The 15,550-nt window shown below is 49.8% G+C and overlaps 1 protein-coding gene across 1 annotated transcript in view; it reads left to right on the forward strand.

Moving 5' to 3' along the window:
* LOC147722860 (kinesin-like protein KIF17) overlaps positions 1-15,550 on the forward strand; it is a 1,643,424-nt gene that overhangs the window by 560,788 nt on the left and 1,067,086 nt on the right. The window contains exon 4 of the mRNA XM_086965286.1: positions 10,950-11,139. Within this exon, the coding sequence (XP_086821412.1) occupies positions 10,950-11,139 (190 nt within the window). The remainder of the gene's footprint in view (positions 1-10,949; positions 11,140-15,550) is intronic.

The following is a 15,550-nucleotide window of genomic DNA, read 5'->3' on the forward strand; positions in this document are numbered from 1 at the left end:
TGCGGGCCCTACGGTCCCTGCTGGAGGGCCTAGCGGGTCAGGTGCTTCGGCTCCGACGCCTTCTGGTGCTTCGGCCCCGGCGCCACCAGCGACTTCGGTCCCGGCACCACAGGCCCTCACTGGATCGGCTTCCGGATCCGGGTCGTCGCCGGTCGACCTCAACGGCGCTGGCCCTGCGGGCATCGCCTACTATGGACTCCGTCCCCGATCCTACCCTTGATTCGGCTCCGTCGCAGGAACGGCGCCCCTGGGCGCCGCTCTCGACGTCATATGGAGATTTCTATTTCCACGAGCCGGCCCCATCTGTTGACCCTGAACTGCAGGAAATGGGTGACGAGGGTGATTGGGAGGGGTCTGTGGACCCTCTGGCACAGGAGTGCCAGTCTCAACAGGACTGGACATATGAGCTTGGGGAGGCCAGTGGACTTGACACTTCGTCACACACTGGATTTGTCTCCCCTCCCACCGTGGCTACGGAGGAGGGGGCTGCTTACAGTGTAGTGTTGACGCGCGCGGCCAAGGCCTTGGGCCTGACTGTGAGAAGTTGGCCTGATATATAATGTTCACTATTCTAGTGAGCACTTTGTATCAGTCCAAACAACCCTTATGGTGATTGGTTGTAAGTCAACCTTATAGACCAGCTATCCTAGTAGCGTGGATACGAGCAGTCTTCGGGCTAAACTCTAGAGGGCGTGTTAAGCCAGCTGTTATACCATCACATATACCCCTTGAACACCAAGTGAAAGGACGCCAACAGTGTATTTATTTAGATCACAACAGCCCTGTACTCTTTATGAGGACAGGGTACTAAGCACACAACAAAACTCTTCCGAAAATACTTTAAGTTGCACAATTTACACAAATGCCCGAGGGGCACGGAAAACCATATACTATGGAAGTGGAATGCGAAATTACTAGCAGGTAAGTACTGTACTAATAGGCTTTGGAATCGCTAGGACTACGTTACTGAACCTTCAGATTACTAGTAGGAGGCCTAGGGGACTCGGGTGCAGAGTGTGCACTCTCACGCGGGATGCGGGACAAAGTCTATGGAGGCTAGTAAAGACAAAGTTAGTGTTCTCGGGCGAACCCGACTAGATAGGCTGAAAAACGAAAAGGATCTGGACCCTTGGATAGTGAGGCTATGCTGGGGCACCGAAATGCCGAAGTTACCTAGCCCAGGGGCTGCAGCTGCATAGGTCTGAAAAGACGTCGGGAATCCTCGTTGCAGTCTATGGAGCCTGAAGAAAGAAGTTGCTGGCAGGCGACCAGTGAAGATAGTTCGATGGATCCAAGCCTGGATCGAAGATGGATGACACCTGAAAGCAGAGGGGACCAAGTTCTTAATCACTAGCCAGTGATTGTGTGGGCACCAGGATGGCACCGGGCGAAGTCACCTCGACCAGGTGAGTGGGCGACGCTGGGCTCTGCAGTCTCACGGACCAGGAGGCGTTGTCGGCGACCAGGATGGAGGTGCGAGCTGTCCCACCATGGTTGATGCTGTCGACGTCGCTGAACCCAGGATTGGGGCAACAAGTCTTGGCAAATTCAAGCCCACGCGGTGGACCTAAAATGGCGTCTGGTGTGGACCAGGAGGGTCCGGGGTGCTCCTCTTTTGGAAGGGAGCAAGGGCCAGTCTGGAGCAACCAGACCAGCAGTGGTGATGTCGTCGGTCGTCGTCGGGAAGGCCACAAGCCAGCGGGCTAGTAGCCAGACAACGCGGTGAGCAGCAAAAAGCAGAAGGGCCCCACCCAGATCGTGGAGATGCTGGGGGGCTGGACTTCGGTGCTGGAGCTGCTCAGGGTCGGGGCTTCTCTGACCCCAAAGCACTCACCAGAGGATCCCTCGGCGGTCGTGCTGGATAGAAGTCGTGCAGTTCTGATGATGGCCGTTCCCTCGAGGTCTACGAGCTTAGCTGTAGAGGTAGGTAGAGGTCAGAGGTGCCAGGGAAGCCGGGTCTCGTCGTGCTGGTCGGTCGGATTCCTGAGGAAGGACGTGCAGCAAACCGTAGAGTTCTTAGATGGTGCCTGCGGATGCAGGGTGACTACTCCTTAGCCACAAGGGAGAAATCTTGAGAAGAAGTCGAGAGTTCCTTTCGTAGAAAGTAGTTTCTTGATTCAAAGATTGTTAGACCTGTCTGGCTTTTTGCGTAGTCCCTCCAATTTATTATTTATTTTGTCCCCTTTTTGCCCCTCATACCCTTAATAATTTTTGTGTCCACTAACTTTTTCTAGGTGTTGGTCAAGGGGATAGGTGTTCTTTTTCCCCTCATAGTTTTTCACCTCAGGCCCAGAGGCCTGTTCTGACAGGAAAAGTTGGAACCACAAAATGGTGGATACCAACTGCCCTAACTGCCATACACAGAACTTGCCCATAGACTAGTATAGGGCGTTCCAGAACCTTCTGGTCCCTTCTGGACCACTGAGGGTCAGCCTATATAAGGCGGAATGCTGGGCAGCCATTTTGTCTTCCTGAGAGAGTCAGCTGGAGGACAGGCTGTAGCTTAAGGTGGGGGTAGGCTAGTCAGAGGTTTGGGCCTATTGATTCACCACCCTTCCTCCCTTGGGTTATTTGTCCTATCCCTGCTGCTTTGAATGGCTGGAGACCCTGGGCGCCTGACTAACCCCTAGCTTAAAAATAGTGGGGTGTAAACAGGAGAAGGAGACTGTGGCGCTGTGGAGCGCAGTCCTCTGCCCAGTGGAAGGAACTCTGAAAGAATAACCCTCATCCCTTGACACCAGCCTCCATTCAGTGTTGAGTGGTAAAAGGACTTTGTAGGGCTAAGAAGTGGGAGCTGATTTGAGAAGAGATCCAGCGCTGTTCCTACCTTCCTGGGTGTGGGGGAAGGATTGTGCACCTGTGTCCCAGAAGATCCTGGCCGGACGTGCAGTCAGCAGATCCCCTGATTTCCTTGGGAACTGACGAGGGGTGAGGTGTGCCGGTTTCCCTGAGGCAGCGCCCCCTCGGCTGTGAGCGGGACCCCTGGGGCACTGATCGCGCTCCGTGTCAGCGCCTCCCCGGGATCCACTGAGCCTGAGAAGCCTTGCGAGGCTTCCCTTCGTGAGCGGGACCCCGGGGGCGCCTACCGCGCTTCAGACGTGTTGCCTGCAGCGCCCCGGTTGTCAGGGGAAAGTGAAGGCGCCTTCGAGCATGCCCAGGCCGACGCAGTTATCCCCGGAAGGAGGGGCAAAGAAGTGAGCAGGCCCGGGAGTGCAGCGTCCTTCGTTCGAGCGGGCGCAGTGGGAGGCGGCACCAGCACGAGCGCTACCGCGCATGCACGCTGGAGGAGTGTCTTCGCCGACCAGCGCTGAGGAGAGGCGCCGGGGGCTTCCTCAGTTTGCCGAGTGATCTGCCCTTTTCCTCCTGCTCGAGCGCCACACTGAGGAGCTGGCCCGAGCAGGGAGGGAGAGTTAAGAGGCCCGGTAGGGGCCTGGGGAGCATCGTGGTGTCTGCCTTGGTTGCCTTCCGCTCGAGTGCCTCACTGAGGAGTCGGCCCGAGCGGGGAAGGAAACTTAGAGGAGTCTTCTGAGGCGATTGAGCCTTTCCAGCCTCGGTTCCTTGGCCCCATCTTCTGCTATTCCCCCTTGGTGTCTGGCGCAAGACGATTCCAGCATACTCAGTTGCAAGTAAGGAGGTAAACACGTGGGGGAAGTGACTGCCACATGAGTAACTGGTGTCATAGCTTGAGACTTTACCAGTAAGTAAACAGAGACTCTGTCCCCAGGAGTGCAGAGTCCATGAGGAGTCCCAGACAGGGCTTTATTGAATGCTGATTTAATTGATTACAACCAGTTCTTCTCTGACACGCTAAGAAAGGGGAATTGTAGGGTTATCAATGTAATGGAAAATTGCATACCTGACCTAATATAAGTGCTGAACTTGCCTCTTTTAAAATAATGCTGTGAGGAGGGTTGCTGTGGAGTAAAGCAGAGTACAGTAAATGAATAACTGAGCTATTGGGGTATAAGTGTTACCTGCCATTTTTGGTTAATAGGTCTGACTAAATGTAATGTACTGTAAATGCTGGTTGATAATATGTTTTAGAATTTAAAAGTATAGTTAATGCTTCCATGACAAACTGAAATGCCTAAGTTGTAAATTTTGAAACCAAAGAGCAGAGTATATTATTTTTATAAACCAGTACATATTTTTCTAACAAATTAGTGTAGTGTCCTTTTTAAGTGTTATTGCGTGGATTTACTGCTGGGTGGTCTGCAACCTTCACACTTGTGCCTCTAGAATTGCATGTCTTACCCTAGGCCAGGCTACCCTAGGTGACCTGACATCCCAGGTTCCAATAAAGATGATCTAATTTTGAAGGGTCCCCGCTCCTGCCTTTATCCTAAAGTAAGGGGTGGGTACGCGACTAGGTCCTGCCCTAGGGGTGGGACCAGGAAGGGGGGTGGTTACACCCCTCTCCCATGCCGGACTTTCCCCAGGCCAGGGGCTGGTGTGCCCCTGGAACTGGTTCTAGCCGGCAGATGCGTAGTGAGCACCGGGGTGCCACTTGCAGTCACCTTCCTGTAAAGCCCTGCCTACCCAGGATACACAAAACCCTGTCTGGGATGGTGCTAGCACCGCCCCTGACAGGAAACCCTTTGTCCAAGCTCTCCTCGCTGGAAGGACTCCCAGCAGCAGGAGGTCAGACTCGTGTCTGTGGTGGCAGCATCCATTTTGTGGAGCTGAGGCTTCAGTTAACCTTAACCGGGGTTCGCAGTTACATACATGTCGTGTCCCTCTAGAAGGGTGGAATGCTAACCCCGTCGCCAGAATTGGCGAGGGGTTAATATTCCAATTCGTATGACACCTTACTCGACATGTTTTGATAAAGCAATACCAGAGATAGCATTTAACCGCGAGGATTATAATGCACTTAAGAGTATATGGTATGCGTTATCATGGAACAGCTATTAGGACTTGGTTCCGCAAGCTGCAAACGTGCTCAGCTCATGCCAGAGCACCATTTCACACGATTCCAAGCACTCTGCCTTCAGGATTGTCAAGGCCTGCCATAGGAGTGACTGATAGGAATCTGTGTGTCCATTTTTAGGGTTAGATATAGGGATACTATATCTAAAGCAAAGGGTGATTACACCACCTTGCCCCAGCTGTCGTGCAGCCAGTTGTGTCAGATTTAGATGGCCATCCAGGGGTGGCATAATACATGCTTCAGCCCCTGGTAGGCCCTGGGTACACCTATGCCCTTAGTTACAGGGTCTGATAAGGTGGCCCAGTACCAATTGAATAATGCACCTAAGGTACACATGGCAATTTAGTGAGAGAACAGCTAGGCTGTGGGTCTGATTGGCAGGCCCACAGCCGGAGAAAGTCGTAAACCAGTGAAACAAAAGCAAAAAATCTGGGTGATCATAGGATTGCAGACCCTACTCTCCTACACTGACGCTCCCCGTCGCGGCCGTGAGGACTAACCTTCTCACTGAGGTCCTTAAACCGCCGACAAGATCCACTGAGCCTCTGCTGCCGTTTAATGAGGCCTTGTGTAACGTTCTTGTGGGCACTTGGTCCAAGCCAGCCACAGGTCAGCCTGTGGATAGGAACGTGGCCAGACGCTACCGCCCGGCCCCGGGCGACCCTTGCTTTTTGTCCACCCATCCCACCCCGAGAGCCTGATCATCCAGGCCTCCACTTCCCAGTCCTCATTCCAGACGGCTCTGCCCGATCGGTAATCCAAGAGGTATGAACAATTCGGGAAGATGGTGTTCTCGTCCCTGAGGTTGGGACTGCGGTCAGTCAATACCGCATGCCTCTTGGACCGCTACACCCACACCCTGTGGTACACGGTCACAGACGTGCTGCCACAATGCCCGGAGGAGGCCCGGGCTAAACTCGCCCAAGCCCTTGCGGAGGGTCGAGATGCAGCGCGATATTCCATCTGGTGTGGGCTTCATAACACGGACTCACTGGGCAGGGCGATGGCAACGACGGTGGTGGTTCGACGCCACGCCTGGTTGAGGTCTGCCAACTTTTCGGCCGATGTCCAGGCCACTCTACTGGACATGCCGTTTGATGGCCGTCGCCTCTTTGGTGACAATGCAGACCATGCGCTTGAGCGTTTTAAGGACTCCAGGGCTAGGGCCAAGTCCTTGGGCCTCTCGGCCCACGCCAGCAAACGGGTGCCTTTCGCTCCTTTCGTGGCCATGGAAGGGGCGCCCCCACAAGTGCTGCCAGACACGCACCGCAGAATGTTTAACAGCGCGTGGCGGCTGTGGATACCGCCGTAGTGGCGGTCGGGGACAACGGCGAGGCCAGTCCACACCTTCCCCCGCAGCACCTGCCTCAAAACCCTCCTAGTCCGTGCTTTCAGGCCCATGTGACGCCAGTGGGGGGGGCAGGGTTCGCCATCACCGCTTCCACTGTCACGTCGGACAGGTGGGTGCTGCAAATCGTCCGAAGGGGCTACTCCCTCCCCTTCGAGGCGACCCCTCCAGCCATGCCACCGCAATTCCACCGGGGATCACTTGCAACTTCTGCAAGAGGAAGTCGTGGCCCTATTGGCCAAGGGGGCCATCGAGCGCGTTCCTGGGCCAGAAGTAGGTTGTAGTTGTTACTCCCACTACTTTCTGGTACCCAAGAAGGGCAAAGGGGCCCTACGCCCTATCTTGGACCTACGGAACGTCAATGGCTTCCTCCGAAAGGAGAAGTTCAAGACGCTGACTTTGGCTCAGGTCTTAGCTGCCCTGGACCCCGGAGACTGGATGGTAGCGTTGGACTTTAAGTACGCTTATTTTCACACCCCCGTCCTGCCGGCCCACCGGCGTTACCTGCGGTTCACTGTAGGCCACAAGCACTTTCAGTTTACCGTGCTCCCCTTCGGCCTTACCAGCGCCCCACGGGTGTTCACGAAAGTGATGGCGGTGGTCGCTGCTCATCTGCGCAGGTTTGGGGTGTCCGTCTTCCCCTACCTCAACGACTGGTTGTTGAAGGCGGGCTCGCCCCAGACAGTCGTCAGCCACCTCCAGACTACGGCCGATCTCCTGCACCTGCTGGGGTTCTCCATCAATGTGCCGAAGTCACACCTGTATCCCTCTCAGAAGCTCCTCTTCATCGGAGCGGTTCTAGACTCGGCGCAGTTTCGAGTTTATCCTCCCGAACAGCGGGTTCGGGATATTCAGGCTCTGATTCCGATCTTTCAGCCTTTATCCCGAGTTTCGGTCAGGTTGACGCTGCGGCATCTGGGGCTGATGGCCTCCTGCATCCTTCTGGTGCATCACGCCCGGTGGCGGATGCGGGCTCTGCAGTGGGACCTGAAGTTTCAGTGGGCCCAGCATCAGGGCAACTTGTCCGACAATGTCTTGATCTTGGAGGGCACTGCAAGACAGTTGAAGTGGTGGCTCACGGACCGCGATTGGGTCAGTGGCAGATCCCTCTCCCTACCTCACCCGGAGCACGTAGTTGTGACGGACGCGTCCTGGGGACCACATGGGAGAGGCGGAGATCAGAGGCCTCTGGTCTCCGGCGGAGTCCCAGCTCCACATCAACCTTCTGAAGCTGCGGGCGATCCGACATGCGCTGAAGGCATTCCTCCGCTCTGTCAGGGGGAGTGTAGTGCAGGTGTTCACGGACAACACCACTGCCATGTGGTACTGCAACAAACAGGGCGGGGTGGGGTCGTGGACCCTATGCCAGGAGGCTCTGCGCCTCTGGCAGTGGCTGGAACATCAGGGCATGACCCTGGTGGTTCAACACCTGGCAGGTTCTCTGAACGCAAGGGCGGACGAACTCAGCCGTCGGTGCATGATAGATCACGAATGTCGTCTGAACTCGGACGTGGCGCAAGGTCTCTTTCAGCAGTGGGGAGAGCCTTGGTTAGATCTATTCGCCACTGAAGAGAACACGTAATGTCATCAGTTCTGCACGTTGGAATTTCCAAGGCGGTACTCGCTCGGAGACACTTTTCGTCGCGAGTGGAGTTGCGGTCTGTTGTACGCCTTCCCGCCTATACCACTTCTGCCCAGAGTGCTGAAGAAGATCAGGCGCGATCGGGCCCAGGTTATCCTTGTGGCTCCGAACTGGGCACGAAGATACTGGTATCCCGAGCTACTCAGCATGTCAGTCGATCCCCCGATTCGTCTGCCTCTTCGGGAGGACCTTCTGTCGCAGCAGCAGGGGACGGTCCTCCACCCGAACCTTTCCAGTCTCCACCTACAAGCTTGGAGATTGAGCGGCGACAGTTGAGTCCATTTGACTTGCCTCCTGAAGTCTGTAATGTCATTCTGGCAGCCAGGCATCCCTCCACAAAGTCAGTATACGCCTGCAGGCGGAACAGATTTGTGGCATGGTGCACAGCAAGGCTGTGGATCCACTCTCTGCACCCCTTTCTGAGGTTCTCCTCTTCCTGATTTCTCTTGCCCAGCAGGGCTCTGCTCTGGGCACTATCAAGGGCTACCTTTCTGCCCTTTCCGCCTTCTTAAGGCTACCTGATCAGCCATCCTTGTTCAAGTCCCCAATTGTAAATTGGTTTTTGAAGGGCATCACGAAAGGAACAGAAGGAAACGTGTGTGATGCCCTTCAAAAACCTATTTACAATTGGGGACTTGAACCTTGTACTTACTTACCTAATGTGTGCTCCCTTTGAGCCGCTCCATAACTGTCCTCTCCATCTTCTTACTTTGAAGATTGCTTTCCTGGTTGCCATCACCTCTGCCAGGAGAGTGAGTGAGCTCCAGGCTCTTTCTTCCACACCTCCTTTCCTCTCTGTCCATCCGGAAAAGGTTGTGTTGCGGATGAGATCCTCTTTCCTGCCCAAGGTTGTCATGGCCTTCCACATCGGGCAGTCCATTACCTTGCCCACCTTCTTTCCGCCTCCGCATCCCTCGAAAGAGGAAGAGAGGCTCCGCCATCTGGACCCAAAACGTGCGCTCTCTTACTATCTGGATCGCACACGCCAGTTCCGGGTGGATGACCAACTCTTTGTTGGTTACGTGGGTGCTAAGAAGGGAAAGGCGGTGCACAAGCGGACCATCTCTCGGTGGATCATCTTGTGCATCCAGGCGTGTTACTCCTTGGCTAAGAAGGAGCCTCCTGTTGGACTGAGGGCTCATTCCACTCGGGCCATGGCGACTACAACTGCCCTGGGCCGAGGAGTGCCCTTGCAGGACATTTGTCAGGCAGCTACGTGGGCCTCACTGCACACGTTTGCAAGACACTACTGCCTGGACAGCCAAGTCCAGAGGGATGGCTTCTTTGGCCGTTCTGTCCTCCAGGACTTTCTGGTGTGATGATTGGTTTGCAGACCCACCACCGGGGTTGGTATTGCTGGGGTATCTATTCTAAGGTAAGGAATCTATCACTAACGTGTCTCTTTCAGATGCACAAGTTACTACTTGTGTAATGATATATCTGTAAGAGACATAGTTAGTGATAGATTCCTTACCGACTCACCCATCCTCCCTGTTCAGCGAACCGATATCTAGGGTTAAGGTCATCCCCTTTTCAGGGCCCTAGTTTCATGGCACCAGTATTGGTTCTATCATGGCTCTGCGTATCTGGCGCGGAAAAGCTGTGTATCAGAACTGACGTCAGCACACGAGGGCGGCGTCTAAGTACTCCGATGCCGTCATTCCGGCACTAACGACGACGGACGCGGAGCCGCGGACGACGCCTCCCGGCGCGCAGGGGTATTGCTACGCAAAAATTTTCCGGATCCAGTCTGACGCCTGGGGATATTCTACGGTAAGGAATCTATCACTAACTAATGTCTCTTACAGATATATTGTTACACAAGTAGTAACTTGTGCATCAATTGGAAAGTATGCAGATACATTCAAAACAGCCTAGATATGCAGTGGATTTTATTCTAGCTAAAAGTGGTGGGATGTGAGGTAGTGTGCTCCCACCCTCCTTCTTGTATGTATTTACATGGCCTTCATTCACACCTCTCACTGGAACAGGTAAAACATGTTTTGTATCTTTACTGTTACCTTACACCTGGAGGTGGTCATTCAGATCTCTTTCTATTTTAAATGGTAGACTCAAAACTTTGCAGCCCGAATGGTATATATTTGGCTCTTTTGCTGAGGCGCTTTAACCCATTTTATTTATCAAGTTTAAGGGTTCTGGTATAAGTTTCTAGTTCTTTCCATTGGTGCTAGTTGCAAATTCTTTTGTTAACATCCTTAAAAGTCTAAGCCGCAGTTTTCTTGTTTTTTTTAATTCTTTTCGTTAAGTACAAACAGCAAACAACACAGATTCACAAGTAATACAGTAGCCACTGTTCTCGCATCATCTATATGCAACAGTTGCTTCATTGATCGTAAATAGTGTCCCCAATATAGTAGCAAATTCTGCCCCTACACCTCCATCTCCTCCAGGGAGGTTCGTTCCGGCAATTATGGCGGAGTACATCTCTCTCCTCTGAAGACATTCCATTTAATCCATAGCTGTACTACGTTAGCCTACCTCTCACTGACAATCAGGCACATCTGGGGATGACATATTACTTTAGCGTTTTACCACATTCTAAGGTCTCTAATCATAAATACTTTCTTTAAGGAGTTGTTTGGAACCTTCAAGAATGCTTACTTCTGGGTTTAGAGTGAGACCCTTGTGAAACCTGTCATTCCTGAGCTCACCGGGTATCTACTCCTGACCTTTGTACTGATGAACTGCTACTAAAAAATCAAAGAGCTAGTTTGTCTAGGACACCACCTCAAAATTCTGTATGTTTCTTGATTATGTTGATGAGACTTTATTATTAAGAGCATAAGAATCAAAATGGTGAGTACATTGTTCTGGTTGTACTTTCATATAGTCTTTATATACAGTGCCTCAAGTGACTTCAGCACCAGCTATCTATATTAGCAATATCAAAGAGAGTGCTCAGTGATAATAAAATCCTTGCTTAGTGATATTTATCCTCTCTCAGATTACATTTGGGGTTCTCGCATAGTGACATTGACATATTTGTATTTGTTGTTCTTCATTTGCAGCTGAAGGAGCACCCTGAGTGGGGGATTTATGTGAAGGCACTGTCTATTCACACAATGCACAGCGTTGCTGAGTGTGAGAACATCATGGCAATAGGGTTGAGAAACCGATCTGTGGGCTACACCCTGTTGAACAAGGACTCTTCACGCTCCCATGCCATCTTCACTATCAAAATGGAAATCTCCACCACAGGTAGAAACTAATTTGGAACAAATGGGTTGGTGGAGGCTAGCCAGAAGCCATTCCTACAGATCTAAACTGGTGAATGGCATAACATGCATTTTTTATGTATATAGTTTTAAAATGTATGGTTTTATTTAGTTTCTTAAATCTCTTTCATTGATGTTGTCATTGGAGTTTTCACTGTTCTCCTTCAGGGGATCTCCATTGATAATGATAAGCAGGAAAAGTTCTGTCCACGTGCAGGATCCCGGAACACTTGTCCAAAAAAAAGATATCTCACATTCACTTTTCATCAGCCTAATTTATCAGCATATTAAAATAAGCTATAATTTTTATTTCAAATAATCTTTATCGATTTTGTTAAGCATACAAAGCCATATGCATAATAAAATGCAAAATACAAAGGAATAAAAGGAAACCATGACAGTTGGATATGACTGACTTCAGTGACATACACTTACAGGTTTCATCAGCAGCACGGCATGAGAGCAGAATACCTGATATCACAGATTGGGTATAGCACTCCCAAGGATAAACTCTGAATACAGTTTGGAATTACTTTCACTCCCATGGGTAAACTCTGAACCCAGGTTGGAGTTACTTGCACTCTAAAGGCTAAACTTGGAACACAGGTTGGAGTTACTTGCATGGCCAAGGGTAAACTCGGAACACAGGTTTAGGCACAAGGTTCATACATATATGAAAGATTCTGAAGTGCAGTCTTGAGGCTCTACTGTGTATCAGAGAAACACGGAGCTAAGTATTTAGTCCTTGCATAAACACTGTTCAAGCACCAAGGTTGCAAGAAGGGTTCGGAGTATAAACACACAAGAAGCGCTGGAGGAAATCACAAAGCGGGCATGGAGGGAAAGTCCATAGTCTTTGAAGACTCTGATACTCAGTACAGCAACTACTATAGGAGGATTAGTGCACACTAACCTGATATCAAGTGCTCAGCCTTGTTCTTCCACTTGACTGAAGTTCGAAGAATATTTCAAGGCTTTGACTTAGGTACTCCGGTGTAGCTATGCAGGAGGGAGAGATGAGGAAGATGTTGAGGTAGCTGGAGCCACAGGAACCACCGTTTCACTTGGACTTGAAGAGGCCTGGAGCGCTTTACGGTTCCGGCTGGATTCTTCAGGTGAGTGGGAAGGGTGAAGCTTGTCCCACTGGGAGCTAGGCCAAGAAACGACTCTGAGTAGGAAGGCCTTATATACCATCTTGAAGACTCAAAGCATGTAGCTAGATCACATGGGGCACATGGCCTGCTGGAATGTTCTTTAACCCTTGAAAGAAACATGTTAGTACACTTGTTTTGACCTTACAGGAATGGCAGGTGCAACTTGACGATTGGAACCAATAATAGGAAACAAATGTAGTTTTTGTTTGAATATGCATAATGGAAAACAACCCCAAGGCGCCCGGGACAGCGGTTGTAAGGCTTTCTATTAGTTCACAGGATTCCGGGAGGAAGCTTGCAGGGGCTCCGTGGAAAACCCCACCAAGGCCATAATAACAGTGAGAGCAAGGCTTGCCATTGGCTCACAGGATTCTGGGGAAAGTTTGCAGGGACTCAAGCTTAATGGAATCACAGGAGCTAGGGGGAGCATCAGTCATGAAGGTGCTGGGGGAGCATCAGTCATGAGGGTGTTGGGAGAGCATCAGTCATGAAAGTGCTGGGGAAGCATCAGTTATGAGGGTACGGAGGGAGCATTAGTCATAAGGTTGCAGGGGGAGCATTAGTCATGAGGGTGTTGGGAGAGCATCAGTCATGAGGGTGCTGGGGGAGCATCAGTAATGTGGGTGCTGGGGTAGCATCAGACATGAGGGTGCTGGGGTAGCATCAGTCATGAGGATGCTGGGGGAGCATCAGTCATGAGGGTGCAGGTGTTGCCTCAGTCATCAGGGTGCAGGTGGAGCATCAGTCATGATATCATCGCAAGCAATAAAGCGCCACAGGGGTAATACAACATAAGGCACAGAAGGGGGTCGTGGAAAGGGCACAGGAGGGTGTTGTGACAGGTGTTAATTATTGTAACTGCAGTCATTAGTAAGAGGTCCAGTAAATGACAGGCATTGGTGTTTGTGATATCGGGATCAAAGAATCCTTTAATGAGATAAGCAAATTTGTGTTTTGGGCATATGTTAAAAAACTTCACGATGAAAGAAAAAACATTGTCCCAGAATGTTTTCATAGATTTAAAATTGAAGAGTAGGTGTGTGAGATCTCTGACTCCTTTACAACTCCAGCATGTGGAACTATCTAGGGTGTCCAGATTGTGTAGACATGATGGGGTCCAGTAAGCTTTGTGGATTAACCAGAATTTAGTTTGAGATAACGGTGAGATTTTGTGCGAAAAGCCTACCTCCCATTTTTTATTCCATTGAGCCTCTTGTATGTGGTGGGTGTAGTGTGTGCCCCAGTCCTTCATTGTTTTGAGGTTCACTCCTGCATTTAGGGTTGTAGTAACTTGCAGAATTTGGAGACATGATTACCTGTTTTGTTAAGGTTATTTATAAGTACTGGGAGGGATGGGTTTTTGCGGTAAGTTGATTTATTGATGCATGTTTTACTTCTGAGGAAGTTATAGAATTATATTTTGTCCAAGTGACATTGTGTTTGTAAGTTCTACATGGATTTGGGGGGCATTGGAGCATGGTTGTTTGGGGAACTAGATGCATTTCGATACACAGGAGTCCCGTTATAATGTTTGGCCCTCCTATGTGTTTTTCAAATTGTTTCAGAGTGAGGCTAGATTAGAATCATTTTTATCCACTCTTAGTAGACTGTTTTTGGTGTTTTTAAATACTTATGGAGATGCGAGGCAATGTTTGATATTGATAGTGGCTAGCGTAATAGGGTCTAGGTTGGCTAACATGGCTTTTTCTACCTCTAGCTATGTGGGTTTATAGTTATCAGGTGTAGAAAACCAGTATGAACCTTGTTTCGCTTAAAAAAGCTGTCTGGTAATTGCTAAAGTTTGCGAGGTATACGCCACCCAGTTCAGTGGGGAGGCAGAGTTTCTTCAGTTCTATTATAGGGCTGTTGTTTTGCCAGATAAAGTTTGTCATTAGCTTATGCAGGTTGCGGTGGAAGTCATCTGATAATATTAATGGGAGCTTAACTAAGTATTTAACTATTGGTGTTCTCATTTTTATAGTTTCAATGTGGCCGTACCACACGATGAATGTGGGTGCCTAGTTTTCAAGAAGGTCTGACATTTGTTTCAGGGTGTTTCTTTATGATTGTAGTGTCTGTTAAGTCTGATCCAAATGTAATCCGTAGGTATTTGAATTAGTGGGGTTGGTATGCTAAACTAGTGGCACCTAGTATTTCTTTTGTTCCTACGGTATTTAGTGACTTAACCTCTGATTTGGCCCTTATTCAATTTATAGCGTGTGCTGAGGAATATAATTTGATAGTTTCCATGAGGGCATTGATGGATGTGCTGGAATTTTTGGTAACTATTAGGATATCATCTGCATAAGCAGAGAGTTTTGTTACTTTGATATTGAAATTGGTTCTAGATATCTTATCATTGTTTTGTATAGCTAATAGGTGTGGCTCCAGTTCAATTACAAATTGGGAGGGCCAAGGCGAGCATCCTTGCCTTGTGCTTTTTCTGAGTTTAAATGGCTGTGATCTGAAACCATTTGTTCTAATTCGAGTGCTAGGGTTGCTACACAGGGGAAATAATCACTTTTTTGAATTTGTCTCCTAGGTTAAATGCTTTGAGGATTACTTCAAGGAAAGTACAGGAGACACTATTGCCTGCTTTTTCAGTGTCCAGTGTCATCACTTCTGTAGCTGATGTGGAGTTTGCTCTTTCTAGAACTTGTCAAGGGAGATGGGTATTGTCATTAGACATACGATTTGTCAATAAACCAGCTTGTAAGTTGCCTATTAAGTGTGGTGAAAAGAGATTAAGTCATTTGGCCATGATTTTTGCATACAGTTTTCAATCATGATTTCTAAGTGATATAGGTATGTAGTGTTATGTTAATAGGGGATCTTTCCCTTTTGTAGGGATCATGACTATGGTAACTTTAGCTGTAGTGCTGCAAATAGGGCTGGTCGTTGCAAAATGGTCACATTTTTCTTGTATTATCAATGGAATAGAGGCGTAAAAAGTTTTATTAAGTTGATTGGTTTCATGATTTCCTCTACGGATATTGGCTTATATGAATTTAAAAATATGGAATACCAGCATTTGTAAAGCGCACAGCTACCTCCGGAGAGGTTTCCTGGCGCTGGGAGCCGTTGGGAAGATTAAGTGGGCTATTGCCCAGAGTCCCAAGGTGCTGGGCTAACCTACTGCTGGCGACGGGGATCGTACTGTGAGCCCTGTGTTCTGGAGTCAGCCGCCCTGGCCATTGCACCAAACCTCTTCCCATATGTAGAATATCTTTGTCTTCCTCA

The sequence above is a fragment of the Lissotriton vulgaris genome, chromosome 4_1 (genome assembly GCF_964263255.1).
Source record: "Lissotriton vulgaris chromosome 4_1, aLisVul1.2, whole genome shotgun sequence".
In the NCBI taxonomy this organism is placed as follows: Eukaryota; Metazoa; Chordata; class Amphibia; order Caudata; family Salamandridae; genus Lissotriton; species Lissotriton vulgaris.